This window comes from Oncorhynchus clarkii, chromosome 18 (assembly GCF_045791955.1).
Source record: "Oncorhynchus clarkii lewisi isolate Uvic-CL-2024 chromosome 18, UVic_Ocla_1.0, whole genome shotgun sequence".
Classification (NCBI taxonomy): domain Eukaryota; kingdom Metazoa; phylum Chordata; class Actinopteri; order Salmoniformes; family Salmonidae; genus Oncorhynchus; species Oncorhynchus clarkii.
This window is the reverse complement of record NC_092164.1, coordinates 38,974,866-38,990,979: the sequence shown is the minus strand read 5'-3', so window position 1 is coordinate 38,990,979 and position 16,114 is coordinate 38,974,866. Positions and strand designations below refer to the sequence as shown.

Here is a 16,114-nt window from a genome sequence, read left to right as displayed (position 1 = left end):
ATAATTTTGACCCCTATCTTTTTAAGAAGAAAAAAATATTAGTAGTTAAACAAAATATATTTATCTTAGCAATTGTATTAGTGTAAAATAATATACACTACCGTTCAAAAGTTTGGGGTCACTTAGAAATGTCCTTGTTTTTGAAAGAAAAGCACATTTTTTGTCCATTAAAATAACATCAAATTGATCAGAAATACAGTGTAGACATTGTTAATGTTGTAAATGACTATTGTAGCTGGAAACGGCTGATTTTTAATGGAATATCTACATAGGTGTACAGAGGCCCATTATCAGCAACCATCACTCCTGTGTTCCAATGGCACGTTGTGTTAGCTAATCCAAGTTTCTCATTTTAAAAGGCTAATTGATCATTAGAAAACCCTTTTGCAATTATGTTAGCACAGCTGAAAACTGTTTTGCTGATTAAAGAAGCAATAAAACTGGCCTTCTTAGACTAGTTGAGTATCTGGAGCATCAGCATTTGTGGGTTCGATTACAGGCTCAATATGGCCAGAAACAAAGACCTTTCTTCTGAAACTCGTCAGTCTATTCTTGTTCTGAGAAATGAAGGCTATTCCATGTGAGACATTGCCAAGAAATCCAGCCCCAATCGCCAAGAAGCAGCCCCAAAATCGCAAAGAAGCAGCCCCAAAATCTCACCAATGACTATGGCTTTTCAAATCACCCAGTATTGCTATCTGCAGCGTTAGTTCTAGGCAAATGTTGCAATTCTTCAGACAGTAGATTACTTAAGGAAAAAAACTAAAGGAGGTTGGTGTTATGCAAACGTCGACCAATCCAAAGGTTGCGTATTCAAATCTCATCACAGTCAACTTTTGCAACTACTTACTACTTTTGAGCTACTTTGCAACTACTTGCACATCCCCTAACCCTTTAACATAACTCCTAACCCTAACCTCAAATCCTAACAGAACATAGCATATCATACTAAAGCAGTTGAACGTAATATATCATACTAAACGGGTCAAAATCAAGCCAGACATACGATACTATATGTCCTACAATTAGTTTTATATTGTACGACCGCTATTTGGTAAGTCAATGTAATGTTACCTAACGTAAAGTAACCTATACTAAATGGAGTGGCACATATTTTAGTAAAATAGTCAGCCAGCGTCCTTGTTTAAAAGCAGCATTGAGTATCAAAGACTAAATAGCAGTCACAAGACACAGGATTTGGCGTTGGCTTGTTTTGCTTGGTGAAGTATACTGAAATGAAAGTAAAAGCAAAGGCCGAAAGTACTTGCAACGTGGCGGGATTGCAAGCCAACTGATTTGGCATGGAGTGGTTGCACAATTGCCGCTTCACCCAGACAGATCAAGTTGTCGGCCATTTTGTGATGCCAGAAGGTCTTGAGATGAGATGGCCGCTGTTATTTTCTCTTTGTGCTCTCCCTCCATCCCTTCTTATCGGTATCCTTTGGCAGTGGGTAGGTGAATTGTTGTTGATATGTCACCAACCTAAAGGGACAGGACAAAATACTGTATATGTCGAACTGACAATGCAAACTTCTACTGGGAAAATAATACAGTTGATGAATGTTGCCACATGACACTTATCTCACAAATGTCCTGTGTTCAAATCATAGCAGCCCCAAAATAAACATATTTACGCACTTCTTATCAATACTTTGATTGAGTTGAGGATTTAGATGATGTATGTCTGCACCAGTGCTGCAGATGCACAAACAGAAAAGGTGAGCAGAAAACTCACAAGACACTGACCAAGTGAATACTTCAAAACACCTGCCAGGTAAATGCACAAAGTGTTTTCCAGATCAGTGTTAAGGATTCTCAAAAGGAAATGCTCAATATTTGTATGCGACTCGACCGCGGCCATTTCGTGGGGATGTGTACCAGTCGCAGATCTGGTCATAAAATGGTTGCCAGTATCACCTAAGGTCTATATCGATAGGTTAATGTTCCCCGGTAGGGGGAGGTGGAGTACTGATGTCTTGTGGCTTTAGCAGTGGTGCAGCCAGGCAGACTGCCAAAAACATAGACAAAGAACAAGGGACGGGCCTCCAGGGACTTTCTGTGTAGTAAAATAAGAAACGTTAATCCCGTACCATAATATAATGTGGACCGGACCTGCCTCTAACTCTTGCGTGCCGTAAATGAGATTTGGTTGCCTCAAGAGCCATGTATTTAGAGACTAGGGCCCATAGATATAGAATGGTTTGTCTCTATGGTTGAAGTTTCTACATTATGATGCATTTACATGACATTACACCATTCTATGCCAGTCTTGTTACCGCAACATTAACATTAAATTTTTTGAATATTGAATAGTTAATAAATAATGCTCTGTCACTGAATGTTTAGAATTAGAACAATATTCAAACATTTTTCAAGGTGAACCAACTCTCTAAACACATGGCTCAGGTTGTCTCTGTCATGTAAAAATCTTCCCAGTGTAAAATAGTATTGTTTTATTTTTTATTATAACATTTCTAATTACAATATAATAAAAAAAAACATAAGACATCACTACATGAATATTTTCTCTGAAGAAACATAAAATAGCATTTAAAGATAAAAATAATTGTGACGTCACAATCAGAACATAGTCAGAACGATCGGGAACTATTTCACGCTGGGAAGATTTTTTACATCACAGCCTCCACCCCCAGACCCCCCACCTCAAAAACGGATGATGCACTTTCACGTTTAGAAATTGCACCATGCTTATTCTACTATTCAATGTACTATTCAAAAAGTAAGTTGAGAACCTGACTGTTTTCCACACCCAAAAAATAAAATAATGCGTCGTAGGGGCCCCTCGTGGATGGAAGCCCTTTGCACAGCACATGGTCCGTGTACTTTACTGTCAGCCATTTAGAAGTGCTGCTTTATGTGACGGTTGACTTAGAAAGTTGGAGTTATACAGCTGTACAAGTTCAACTCTTTTTATAAGATAACATTAAAAGCTTCCGATTGAACCAGATCAAGTTTCCTTCATATTTTAATGTGAGTATTTTTGATATGGCTGCCTTCCTCTCCCCAGTAGGCAAGGGGATTGATGCCTGACAATCTCACGATGGCACTGCCCGGTAGATTGAATTGAGGATGGAAATGTCCATCTCAGCTCAAGGACTCAGTTTACTCTGGAAACACTGGAGTCCCCAAAAATGTATTCAATAATAATAATAAAGCAAAGAAATAAACAAATACAAAACCCCCCAAAAAACTAGATTTTGAGAATTGTAATGGAGGAAATAGTAGAAAAAGAAGAGGTTTTATCTGACATGAACAGCAGCTGAGTCTTGGGAGTCTTTACTCAGTTATGTCTGATCTATTAGTTTACTGTAATAATAGCCGATTCCTTATCTCCAGTATCTGTCCATCCTACTTAACTAGGGTCCATGTTCTTGCTCATGCCAGATTCCAATATTCATGAAAACCAGGACACTGGTGTATGCCACAGGATCTGGGATACACATACAATGCTAGTAGATTACAGAATAGGTACATATACTGTATCAGAACAATAACATCAGTTCTCATAAATCTATGGCTTTGCCTGTGTCACGTACCCTTTTCACACTATCATGCAGACCTGAACTGTACTGGCTCAGATATTTTCTTTCAACAATGGTTCCAGCATCTATGGTCGATGATTAACCAGATGCATAACTAGGCCAGTGCAGTTCAGCTCGGTTTGGATCAGCTCGGTAGTATGAAAAGGTTATTAGACCTCTTGAGGAACAAAAATGTCATGTCAGCCCTGTTTTTTCCAAATCTCTGTAAGATCCAAAGAGTTTATTGTAAAAAAAGAAAAAAGTTCTGTGCCTGAAGAAAATGTATTCTAAATGTGAACATGTATTTTGAAAGACAATTTTAAATATTTTATTATTTCAATATTTGAAAGAAAATAATTGTCTTATACACATAACCACAATGTTTGAAAAATGACTATGACAGTTCTCTAAAAAAAGTATTTTATTGAAGACAGTGACTGCCATTTAATGTTGCCTGAGAGAAGGTCACGGCTCCATGATACTTATTATTTGACATACTTATTTGACTATGTGTGTGATGTATTGTATGGTATTGATGTGAATGTGAATATAGTTAAAATGGGCCAGATTCACTTCTTCTCATTGGAAAAGCGGTGGTACAGGTCGCCAACATCCTCTTGAGAAACTTTAATCCAACCAGTCTCTCTCATGTGATACACTGCAAAGAACAAAGACAGAGTCAAACACACACAAACCACCACCATTATAAACCAGGTAATAAGCTCAGACTTACTGTTGACTGTTCCCCCAGAGTAAGCATCTCTGTGTGTAGCATGAAAGATGGCCCTCTGTGCCAAATCATAGGCTTCTGGAACAGACAAGTCATATCGGTAGCCGCTGTCCATCACACCATAGGCGTAGGTGTTACCAGACCCAGTGGAGAACATGTTTCCACACAGTCTCAGACCATTGTCATCAACGTAATACAGCCCAGGACCCTGCAATAATAATAATAATAATAATAATAATAATAATAATAATAATAATAATAATAATCATGCATGTGTATTAGTAGCAGGCTGACAATACAATTTCAACTAATGAGTGTTTGTTAATTACCCACTAAAAGAGCAAACTTCGTAGTCAAAACGTTTACAAAACAAACCCATCCGATTGACTATATCATTGATTACTTGTTAATAATAGACTAGACAATATTTTCTAACACTGGGGTACACAAACCAAGCAACCTGAAGGGCCTAACTTTAACTTGCCTTCTTGTCCCAGCCACATATCATTGTGCCCATGGAGAGACCCATCCCTCTGTAGTTGACCACCATGTTGGCAAGGAGCTTAGAGGCAGCAGATACTGAGATCCTCTCCTTGTTCCTCAGCTTGTATATCCTTAAATGAAGTGGAGGGTTGAGGGAAAATGGAAAAATATACACTCTTAGAAAAAAAGGTGCTATATCGAACCTCAAAGAGTAATGTGGCTGTTCCCACAGAAGAACCCTTTTTGTTTCCTGGTAAAACCCTTTTAATTCCAGGTAGAACCCTTCCAGGTAGAACCCCGCCAACTGGCAGGCCCACGGGTGGTTTTATTTGGAGCCCTAATTTTTCTTAGCAAAAATTAAACAGATATACAGTATATTCTACATAGAACAGTGGAGGCTTCTCAGAATTGGAAGGGGAGGACCATCCTCAGTGAATTTCAGATTTTTTTTGTGAATTTTTCTTTTTTTAAAGTGACTATACAAAATGTATTCACATCACCAAATAATTTATTAACAGTGTTTTGCAATGAAGGTCTACAGTAGCCTTAACAGCACTCTGTAGGGTAGCACCATGGTGGCAGGTAGCTTAGTGGTTAGAGCGTTGGGCCAGTAAACGAAAGGTTGCTGAATCAAATCAGGTAAAAATCTGTCAATCTGCCCCTGAACAAGGCAGTTAACCAACTGTTACCATAGTGCCGAAGATGTTGATTATGGCAGCCCCCCGCACCTCTCTGATTCAGAGGGGTTGGGTTAAATGCAGAAGACACATTTCAGTTGAAAGCATTCAGTTGTACAACTGACTAGGTATCCCCTTAACCATGGAGTAGCTGGAGAACAGCTAGTTTCTGTCCTCCTCTGGGTACATTAACTTCAATACAAAACCTAGGGGGCTCATGGTTCTCACCCCCTTCCATAGACTTACACAGTAATTATGACAACTTCAGGGGGACGTTCTCCAACCTATCAGAGCTCTTACAGCATGAACTGACATGTTGTCCACCCAATCAAAGTATCAGATAATTAATCTAGTACTGAAATCATGATCTACAGCTAGATAGCACTGCAGTGCGTAAATGTGGTGAGTGGTTGACTCAGAGAAAGACAATAGTTGAACAGTTTTGAACAAATTAATTTCTTTAAAAATAAGGGGAAGCAAGAGAGAAAGAGAGAGAGAGAGCTATATTTCATATTTTTTATACTTACTTACTTACTTACTCACTCACTTACTTAGCTAGGGAACTCAGCTATCTAGTTTAGCTTACTCATACACCCGGCTCAAACAGACAGGGATGCTCTGTTAGCTAGCTGGCTATGGTTAGCCAACACTGGGACTCCAAGTCAGGGTAAGCTTTTGGTTTTATTAATTTATTGCCACCGAGGCCTGCCGGTGTAACTGATAAACTGCTTGCTTACTGTACACTATATCCATGATTGTAGCAGGCTTACTAACGCGTTCATTCTAGTAGCTATGTTGACTTGATGTTAGCTAATACGATAACAACAATGTAGGCTGTGTGTAGCGCTTATGATATGAAGGTTTGGCTTGGAAAGGTTTTGTCGCCTGGTCACAGACAGCTGATGTTTTGTGCACTGAAGTCCACTAGTGAAGGGAAAAGGTGAGAGGACAGTGCGTAGATGTGTGAAGGAATTATCTAATGATCAAAGGGATCATGCTGTGTTGTATGTGGTTGCTATAAAAGAGTGTGTTTACGTGTCATCAGGGGTGTATTCATTCTGCCAGTTCTGTTGAAAGAAACATACAGTGCCTTGCGAAAGTATTCGGCCCCCTTGAACTTTGCGACCTTTTGCCACATTTCAGGCTTCAAACATAAAGATATAAAACTTTGAAGAATCAACAACAAGTGGGACACAATCATGTGACGACATTTTTTGGATATTTCAAACTTTTTTAACAAATCAAAAACTGAAAAATTGGGCGTGCAAAATTATGCAGCCCCTTTACTTTCAGTGCAGCAAACTCTCTCCAGAAGTTCAGTGAGGATCTCTGAATGATCCAATGTTGACCTAAATGACTAATGATGATAAATACAATCCACCTGTGTGTAATCAAGTCTCCGTATAAATGCACCTGCACTGTGATAGTCTCAGAGGTCCGTTAAAAGCGCAGAGAGCATCATGAAGAACAAGGAACACACCAGGCAGGTCCGAGATACTGTTGTGAAGAAGTTTAAAGCCGGATTTGGATAAAAAAAGATTTCCCAAGCTTTAAACATCCCAAGGAGCACTGTGCAAGCGATAATATTGAAATGGTAGGAGTATCAGACCACTGCAAATCTACCAAGACCTGGCCGTCCCTCAACTTTCAGCTCATACAAGGAGAAGACTGATCAGAAATGCAGCCAAGAGGCCCATGATCACTCTGGATGAACTGCAGAGATCTACAGCTGAGGTGGGAGACTCTGTCCATAGGCCCAACAATCAGTCGTATATTGCACAAATCTGGCCTTTATGAAAGAGTGGCAAGAAGAAAGCCATTTCTTAAAGATATCCATACAAAGTGTCGTTTAAAGTTTGCCACAAGCCACCTGGGAGACACACCAAACATGTGGAAGAAGGTGCTCTGGTCAGATGAAACCAAAATTGAACTTTTTGGCAACAATGCAAAACGTTATGTTTGGCGTAAAAGCAACACAGCTCATCACCCTGAACACAGCATCCCCACTGTCAAACATGGTGGTGGCAGCATCATGGTTTGGGCCTGCTTTTCTTCAGCAGGGACAGGGAAGATGGTTCAAATTGATGGGAAGATGGATGGAGCCAAATACAGGACCATTCTGGAAGAAAACCTGATGGAGTCTGCAAAAGACCTGAGACTGGGACGGAGATTTGTCTTCCAACAAGACAATGATCCAAAACATAAAGCAAAATCTACAATGGAATGGTTCAAAAATAACATATCCAGGTGTTAGAATGGCCAAGTCAAAGTCCAGACCTGAATCCAATCGAGAATCTGTGGAAAGAACTGAAAACTGCTGTTCACAAATGCTCTCCATCCAACCTCACTGAGCTCGAGCTGTTTTGCAAGGAGGAATAGGAAAAAATGTCAGTCTCTCGATGTGCAAAACTGATAGAGACATACCCCAAGCGACTTACAGCTGTAATCGCAGCAAAAGGTGGCGCTACAAAGTATTAACTTAAGGGGGCTGAATAATTTTGCACACCTAATTTTTCAGTTTTTGATTTGTTAAAAAAGTTTGAAATATCCAATAAATGTCGTTCCACTTCATGATTGTGTCCCACTTGTTGTTGATTCTTCACAAAAAAATACAGTTTTATATCTTTATGTTTGAAGCCTGAAATGTGGCAAAAGGTCGCAAAGTTCAAGGGGGCCGAATACTTTCGCAAGGCACTGTAAATGGAAGCAAACAGAACAAAACAGGGATAAACATACCTGAATTTGTCCAATAGAAACTCTAGTTTGCAACTGTTGGACTAAAGATGACTCTCTAGATGAGCTAGAAGCAGGCAAGATTGTGCAAGGCGATATTGAATGTGTCAATGTCTGTCACCTTGATTACTCACATTTATATAGACCTCTGCACCTACAGTTGAAGTCGAAAGTCTACATACACCTTAGCCAAATACATTTAAACTCAGTTTTTCACAATTTCTGACATTTTAATCCTAGTAAAAATTCTCTGTCTTAGGTCAGTTAGGATCACCACTTTATTTTAAGAATGTGAATTTTCCCCCTCATGATGCCATCTATTTTGTGAAGTGCACCAGTCCCTCCTGCAGCAAAGCACCCCCACAACATGATGCTGCCACCCCCGTGCTTCACAGTTGGGATGGTGTTCTTCGGCTTACAAGCCTCTACCTTTTTCCTCCAAACATAACAATGGTCATTAATGGTCAAACAGTTCCATTTGTTTCATCAGACCAGAGGAAATTTCTCCAAAAGGTACGATCTTTGTCCCCATGTGCAGTTGCAAAACGTAGTCTGCCTTTTTTTGGGCAGTTTTGGAGCAGTGGATTCTTCCTTGCTGAGCAGCCATTCAGGTTATGTCGATATAGGACTCATTTAACTGTTGATATAGATACTTTTGTACCTGTTTCCTCCAGCATCTTCCTTCACAAGGTCCTTTGCTGTTGTTCTGGGATTGATTTGCACTTTTCGCACCAAAGTACATTCATCTCTAGGAGACAGAACGCGTTTCCTCCCTGAGCGGTATGACGGCTGTGTGGTCACATGGTGTTCATACTTACGTACAATTGTTTGTATAGATGAATGTGGTACCTTCAGGCGTTTGGAAATTGCTCCTGTAACAGTATAACTTTAGACCGTCCCCTCGCCCATACCCAAGCGCGAACCAGGGACCCTCTGCACACATCAACAACAGTCACCCACGAAGCATCGTTACCCATCGCTCCACAAAAGCCGCGGCCCTTGCAGAGCAAGGGGAACTACTACTTCAAGGTCTCAGAGCAAGTGACGTCACCGATTGAAACGCTATTTAGCGCAAACACCGCTAACTAGCTAGCCATTTCACATCCGTTACACTCCCAAGGATGAACCAGACTTGTGGAGGTCTAAAAAAAGAAATCTGAGGTCTTGGCGGATTTCTTTAGATTTTCTCATGACGTCAAGCAGAGGCAATGAGGTTGAAGGTAGGCCTTGAAATACATCCACAGGGACACCTCCAATTGACTCAAATGATGTCAATAAGCCAATTAGAAGATTCTAAAGCCATGACATCATTTTCTGCAATTTTCCAAGCTGTTTAAAGGCACAGTCAACTTAGTGTATGTAAACTTCTTACTCACTGGAATTGTGATACAGTGAATTATAAGTGAAATAATCTGTCTGTAAACAATTGTTGGAAAAATGACTTGTGTCATGCACAAAGTAGATGTCCTAACCGACATGCCAAAACTATAGTTTGTTAACAAGAAATTTGTGGAGTGGTTGAAAAAGGAGCTTTAATGACTCCAACCTAAGTGTATGTAAACTTCCGACTTCAACTGTATGTTCTAAACTTTCCTTCATAGGAAAGAGAAATAGAAGTTCTTGTTTGCAACTGTTGGACCAACGATTACACCATAGATCAGCTAGATGCAGGCAAGAGTGTGCAAGGTGGTATTGAATGTCACCATCAGGCCATGTGTCACTGTCACCTCAAATTTGTCTCTCGACCTGTGGCACCTATGTTGCAAACTTTCATTCATGGGCTAGGTTGTAGCAACCTCATGATGCGTAAAGGGAAAATGTGAGTATCATGTAGTAGCCAAAACCTATTGATGTTACATTGAGCTGGGTGAATGGAATATGAATGACAGTCATCCAATATGCTGTAATAGAAATCAGGCCATGCTTGTTAAAAATCGTACTCCCTCGTCTTAAACGGCACCGATTGCCACTGATATAGAATTTTCATTGTTTGACATAAAAGACTTTAAAAACACCAGGAAATGACCTACAAGTGATTTAAATTTGGAAATCTGTTCCCAAGTATTACCAAACATAATAGAGAAACACGTGATGGTATACAAATGCAAGGTTTGAAATGACGTTTTTATTCAAATATAATATAAAATATTATCTATGTTCAACAACAAAAAAGCCCTGTAGCTGAATCTAGATGATCATCTGTGGCAACAAAAAGGGTTCTACCTGGCACCAAAAAGGGTTCTACCTGGAACCAAAAAGGGTTCTACCTGGAACCAAAAAGGGTTCTCCTATGGGAACAGCCGAAGAACCCTTTTTTTTCTAAGAGTGTAGGATGGAAAAGATGGGTACCAAATAAAAGGAAATTAGACAGCACCCATCATTCCCATTGTTTTGGGTTTAAGGGATATAGTTTGATTAACAGAACAAGGGACATGGACTCAATACTAGAACACAGTTGAGTTTTGATGTTTAAAAATGTCTAACAAGCTTTGATTTTGGAGTAAGCTATCACTATAACGTGACCATCTTCTCTCACCTGCATTCCTTGGCCAACACTCTCTCCCAATAGACACAGTCGGCAGCACTGCCAGACATTGTCCCAAGTAGAAAGGGGTTAATCTCGATCACCTTCTTAAACATCTGAGTGCCTTAAACACAAAGAGGGGTTATTCATTACACATATGCCACGGTAGATTCACAAAACATACTTGTTCTTTATTGTATTTGACCATCTCTCTCTTTCATACTCAATTTTCTACCCCCTCCCTCCCTCCATCAATCACTCCATCCAACTAAAATGTGTGTGTATCACTTACTGACGTAAGATCCTGCAGATGCTCTGGAGTCAACAGCCACCATCACCCCATGCTGGAACTTGAAAGCCAGAGTAGTAGTGCCATGCTCCAGGTTGATCTTCACCCCATCCACCCCTTCTTCACTATCAACCAGAGGCCTAAGAAATTCTGCTGGCTGTGGAAACACAGTTGACAAAGTAGATTTTGTTGTCAAAAGCTGCAAGATATTGTCATTGTAATGCACAAATAGGGCTGACTAGCATATTCCCGATTGAAGTAGCTAACCCAGCAGAAGGTTATAAACTTACCTATTATAAACTTGTTTTAATTTTTTATTTTCAATTGCAATTTTTCTATCATGCATGGTCATTAGTCTAACAGTAAACCTACATATTTGATCAAGCTTACAATCACAGAAGCACTGGTGAATAACAATCACAGAACCGCTCATTGGTAAAGTGGGTCACGTTAAACGTTATTGGCACGATGTGTATGGTGTTTGCCTTGCGACCCGTGTTCGCCTCCCTGCCACTCTATTACATTCCTACTACTACATTAATGAAAAATGAGCTTCCCATTACTTTGACAGGTGTAAAGAACTGCCATGTAAAGCCAATTGGTTATTCAAAATTATGTTATTTTGTAAACTCAACCATCACCATAGGAAACAGCTGAGGTGACAAATCCCACACGCGAATTATCAGGTGTTACTTACATCAACTCCAACGGGTACCGCCAACTCTGGTGTCTGAGCAGCGAAATTGAAGTGATTGACTTTATCCACCGACGCTCGTTCCGCGTTGAATCCGTCCTCTTTAACCCAATCTGATATCCCACAAACGTCGAGAAGAGCCATTTTGTAGTATTCTGAAGTTACTGAGTTTCACTGTTCCTCCGCTTTGAAATCGAAACTGAAATGTTACTGCTAGGCTACTAACACCATGAAATGAGCATACGCGCAACGGTACTTTGTTATGCCTATCATGTCTCCAAATGGCTTGTTCTTGTTAAATCGTAACAATAATGCGTAAAGTAAATCTCAAATTAGAAAGAGATTGAATTACAACCTACGTATTTTATAAATGCAATGCATTTTTCATGGCTATATTTCAAACATTATTTGAGAGCTGCACTATAATCATGTTGGCTAGGATTCGACCTCGCCCACGGGTCAGTGCCCATTCACTCCATTTCCATACCTGCCCGATTTGTGCTCTGGCCTATGCATATACCTAGACGTTGCTAGGCAGATCACTGCCATTTAGGTTACCTACCTGTAACAATTTATTTTTAACATCCCATCAATAGGGTTGTGTGATGGCATAAAGTTTTCTTAAACAACACATTTTAATTTTGAAAAATGTCTGGAGTGGTAGTGATGGAGGGGAGGGAAGGGCTGCAAGTGATTTTTTTTTGTTTTCATAATTATAAATATGTGGTGATAAAACCTAATATTAGCACCATAAAAAACAACAGCCTATGCCATAATAATTATTCCCTTTCCTATCCCTTCTCAATTATGGCAGGGATATGCCTAGTCAACATGTATAGAATAAAACACAATAAAGGACAACGGCTGTTTGAGGGTTGGAGGTTGCACTGCATCCAAAATGGGACTTGCCTATATGGCAGTTATAGAAGAACCTGTCAGGCAAGGTGTGACTGGCAAAACAACTATAAAGCAATCACAGATTAACCAGTCCGATGATTTTATCTTTCCAGTAACCATTGATTTACTCAAGTAAAGGATCACATTTTCTAACCAACCATAAATGTACTTTTGTATGATGTCATATGTTGTCATACAGGGTTGTGGTTCCCATGTTGGTTCAGTGGCTTAGTACTATTTTCAAGTGAATGTGTTTTATGTAGCCAAAATCAAACACTTTCTCCAGGCAGTTGTCCCATACTGTGTAGCCACTATTACCATTACTGCATAAAAAAATAGTATGCCTGAAATACACCAATATTGTTTCTTCATTTAAGAAATACTGGTATACACACTATACTGCACAGGTTGTTCAGTATAGTTAGTTACTAGGGCCTCAGGATCTCATCACAGTATCTCTGTGCATTCAAATTGCCATCAATAAAAAGCAATTGTATTTGTTGTCCGTAGGTTATGCATGCCCATATCATAACCACGCCAGATGTGGAAGTCTTGGGTTGGCGTGGGTCCACGTGGTCTGCAGTTGTGCGCCTGGTTGGACGTACTGCCAAATTCTCAAACAACTTTGGAGGCAGCTTATGGTAGAGAAATAAACATTTATTTATCTGGCAACAGCTCTGGTGAACATTCCTGAAGTCAGCATGCCAAATGAACGCTCCCTCAAAATTTGAGACATCTGTAGCATTGTGTTGTGTGACAAAACGTCACATTTTAGAGTGGCCTTTTATTGTCGCCAGCACAAGGTACACATGTGTAATGATCATGCTGTTTAATTAGCTTCTTGATATGCCACATCTGACAGGAGGATGGATCATCTTGGCAAAGGTGGCATGCTCACTAACAGGGATGTAAACAAATTTGTGCACCAAATTTGAGAAATAAGCTTTTTGTGAGTAAAAATCTAATCACGTGTTTAGCAGATGTTATTGCGGGTGTAACAAAATGCTTGTGTTTCTGGCTCCAACAATGCAGTAATATCTAACAAGTAATATCTAACAATACACACAATCTAAAGTAAAGGAATGAAATTAAGAATGTATAAATATTTGGACAAGCAATGTCAGAGCGACATAGACTAAGATACAGTAGAATAGGACAGAATACAATATATACATATGTGATGAATAATGCAAAATATGTCAACATTATTAAAGTGACTAGTGTTCCAATTATTGAAGTGGCCAGTGATTTCAAGTCTATGTATATAGTTCAGCAGCCTCTAATGTGCTAGTGAAGGCTAAATAACAGTCGATGGCCTTGAAATAGATGTTTTTCAGTCTCTCGGTCCCAGCTTTGATCCACCTGTTCTGACCTCGCCTTCTGGATGATAGTGGGGTGAACAAGCAGTGGCTCGGGAGATTATTGTCCTTGATTATATTTTTGTCCTTCCTGTGGCATCGGGTGTTGTAGGTGTCTTGGAGGGCAGGTAGTTTGCCCCTGATGATTTGTTGGGCAGACCGCACACCTCTGGAGAGCCCTGCGGTTGCGGGCGGTGCAGTTGCGGGCGGTGCAGTGATACAGCCCGACAGCTCAATTGTGCATCTGTAAAAGTTTGAGGGTTTTAGGTGCCAAGACAAATTTCTTCAGCCTCCTGAGGTTGAAGGGGCGCTGTTGCACCTTCTTCACCACACTGTCTGTGTGGGTGGACCATTTCAGTTTGTCAGTGAGGTGTACGACGCGGAACCTGAAACTTTCCACCTTCTCCACTGCAGTTCCATCCATGTGGAAAGGGGGGTGCTCCCTCTGCTGTTTCCTGAAGTCCACGATCCGCTCCTTTGTTTACTCCCAGGGCCCTCAACTCCTCCCTGTAGGCTGTCTCGTCATTGTTGGTAATCAGGACTAGTACTTTTGTGTCGTCTGCAAACTTGATGATTAAGTTGGAGGCGTGCGTGGCCACACAGTCATTGGTGAACAGGGAGTACAGGAGGGGGCTGAGCATGCATCCTTGTGGGGCCCCAGTGTTGAGGATCAGCGAAGTGTTGTTTCCTACCTTCACCACCTGGGGGCGGACCGTCAGAAAGTCCAGGACCCAGTTGCACAGGGTGCCATTCAGACCCACGGCCTCAAGCTTAATGATTAGTTTGGAGGGTACTATGGTGTTGAATGCTGAGCTATAGTCAATGAACAGCATTCTTACATATTCCTCTTGTCCTGATGGGAATTGTAGTGTGCAGGGCGATGGCGATTGCATCATCTGTGGATCTGTTGGGGCGGTAAGCAAATTAAAGTGGGTCTAGGGTGTCAGGTAAGGTAGAGGTGATATGATCCTTGACTAGTCTCTCAAAGCACTTCACGATGACAGAAGTGAGTTCTAAGGGGCGATGGCGTTGAAGAACATGGCTGACGTTTTACATTCTCCCAACCAATTGTGCTATTTTGTTTTTTTTGCGTTTGGTGTAACTTATTTTTTTACTTATTGTGTACATTACGTTGCTGCTACTGTCTCTTATGACCGAAAATAACTTCTGGACATCAGAAAAGCGATTATTCACCTCGGACTGGAAAAAACTTTTCCTTTAACGAGTCCGATGAGAAGGATATCCTGCTTTCACTGGAACAGGCCCAGATCCACGCCTTTGCGTGAAGAAAAGATGCTGGAAAAGGGGACGCAGATCGGGGATCCTTCTGAGAATCCGAGCGAGTAAATTCCCAATGCCTTCCATTCTTCTTGCTAACATGCAATCATTGGAAAATAAAATGTATGAACTACTATTAAGATTATCCTACCAACGGGACATTAAAAACTGTAACATCTTATGTTTCACCGAGACGTGGCTGAACGAAGATACGGACAATATAGAGCTAGAGGGATTTTCCATGCACTGGCAGAACAGAGACGCTACCTCTAAGACGAGGGGTGGGGGGGTGTGTCTTTTTGTCAATAACAGCTGGTGCGCAATGTCTAATATTAAAGAAGTCTCGAGGTATTGCTCGCCTGAGTACCTTATAATAAGCTGCAGACCACATTATCTACCAAGAGAGTTCTCATCTGTATTATTTATTGTCGTCTATTTACCACCACAAAATGAAACTGGCACTAAGACTGCTCTCAACCAACTCTATAAGGCCATAAGCAAAGAAGAAAATGCTCACCCAGAAGGTGCACTCCTAGTGGCTGGGGATATTAATGCAGGCAAACTTAAATCAGTTTTACCAAATTTTTACCAGCATGTCACATGTGCAACCAGGGAAAACAAATCCTAGACCACCTTTACTCCACACACAGAGATTCATACAAAGCTCTCCCCCGCCCTCCATTTGGCAAATCTGACCATAATTCTATCTTCCTGATTCCTGCTTACAAGCAAAAACTAAAGCAGGAAGTACCAGTGACTCGCTCAATACGGAAGTGGTCAGATGACGCGGATGCTACACTACAGGACTGTTTTGCTAGCACAGACTGGAATTTGTTCCGGGCTTCATCCAATGGCATTGAGGAATACACCACCTCAGTCATCGGCTTAATCAATAAGTGCATCGATGAC

General features: G+C 40.7%; 1 protein-coding gene across 1 annotated transcript; it reads right to left on the bottom strand.

Annotated features, from left to right (window-relative positions):
• Window positions 1–2,973: 2,973 nt before the first annotated feature.
• On the bottom strand, window positions 2,974–11,915 carry LOC139372625 (proteasome subunit beta type-8-like). The gene is made up of 6 exons (XM_071112399.1): window positions 11,676–11,915; window positions 10,982–11,135; window positions 10,702–10,813; window positions 4,757–4,886; window positions 4,276–4,480; window positions 2,974–4,200 (listed from the first exon to the last, which is right to left on the bottom strand). Exons 1-6 carry the CDS (start codon window positions 11,814–11,816, stop codon window positions 4,112–4,114), a joined length of 831 nt encoding a protein of 276 aa, XP_070968500.1. The 5' UTR covers window positions 11,817–11,915; the 3' UTR covers window positions 2,974–4,111.
• Between the last annotated feature and the right edge of the window lie 4,199 nt (window positions 11,916–16,114).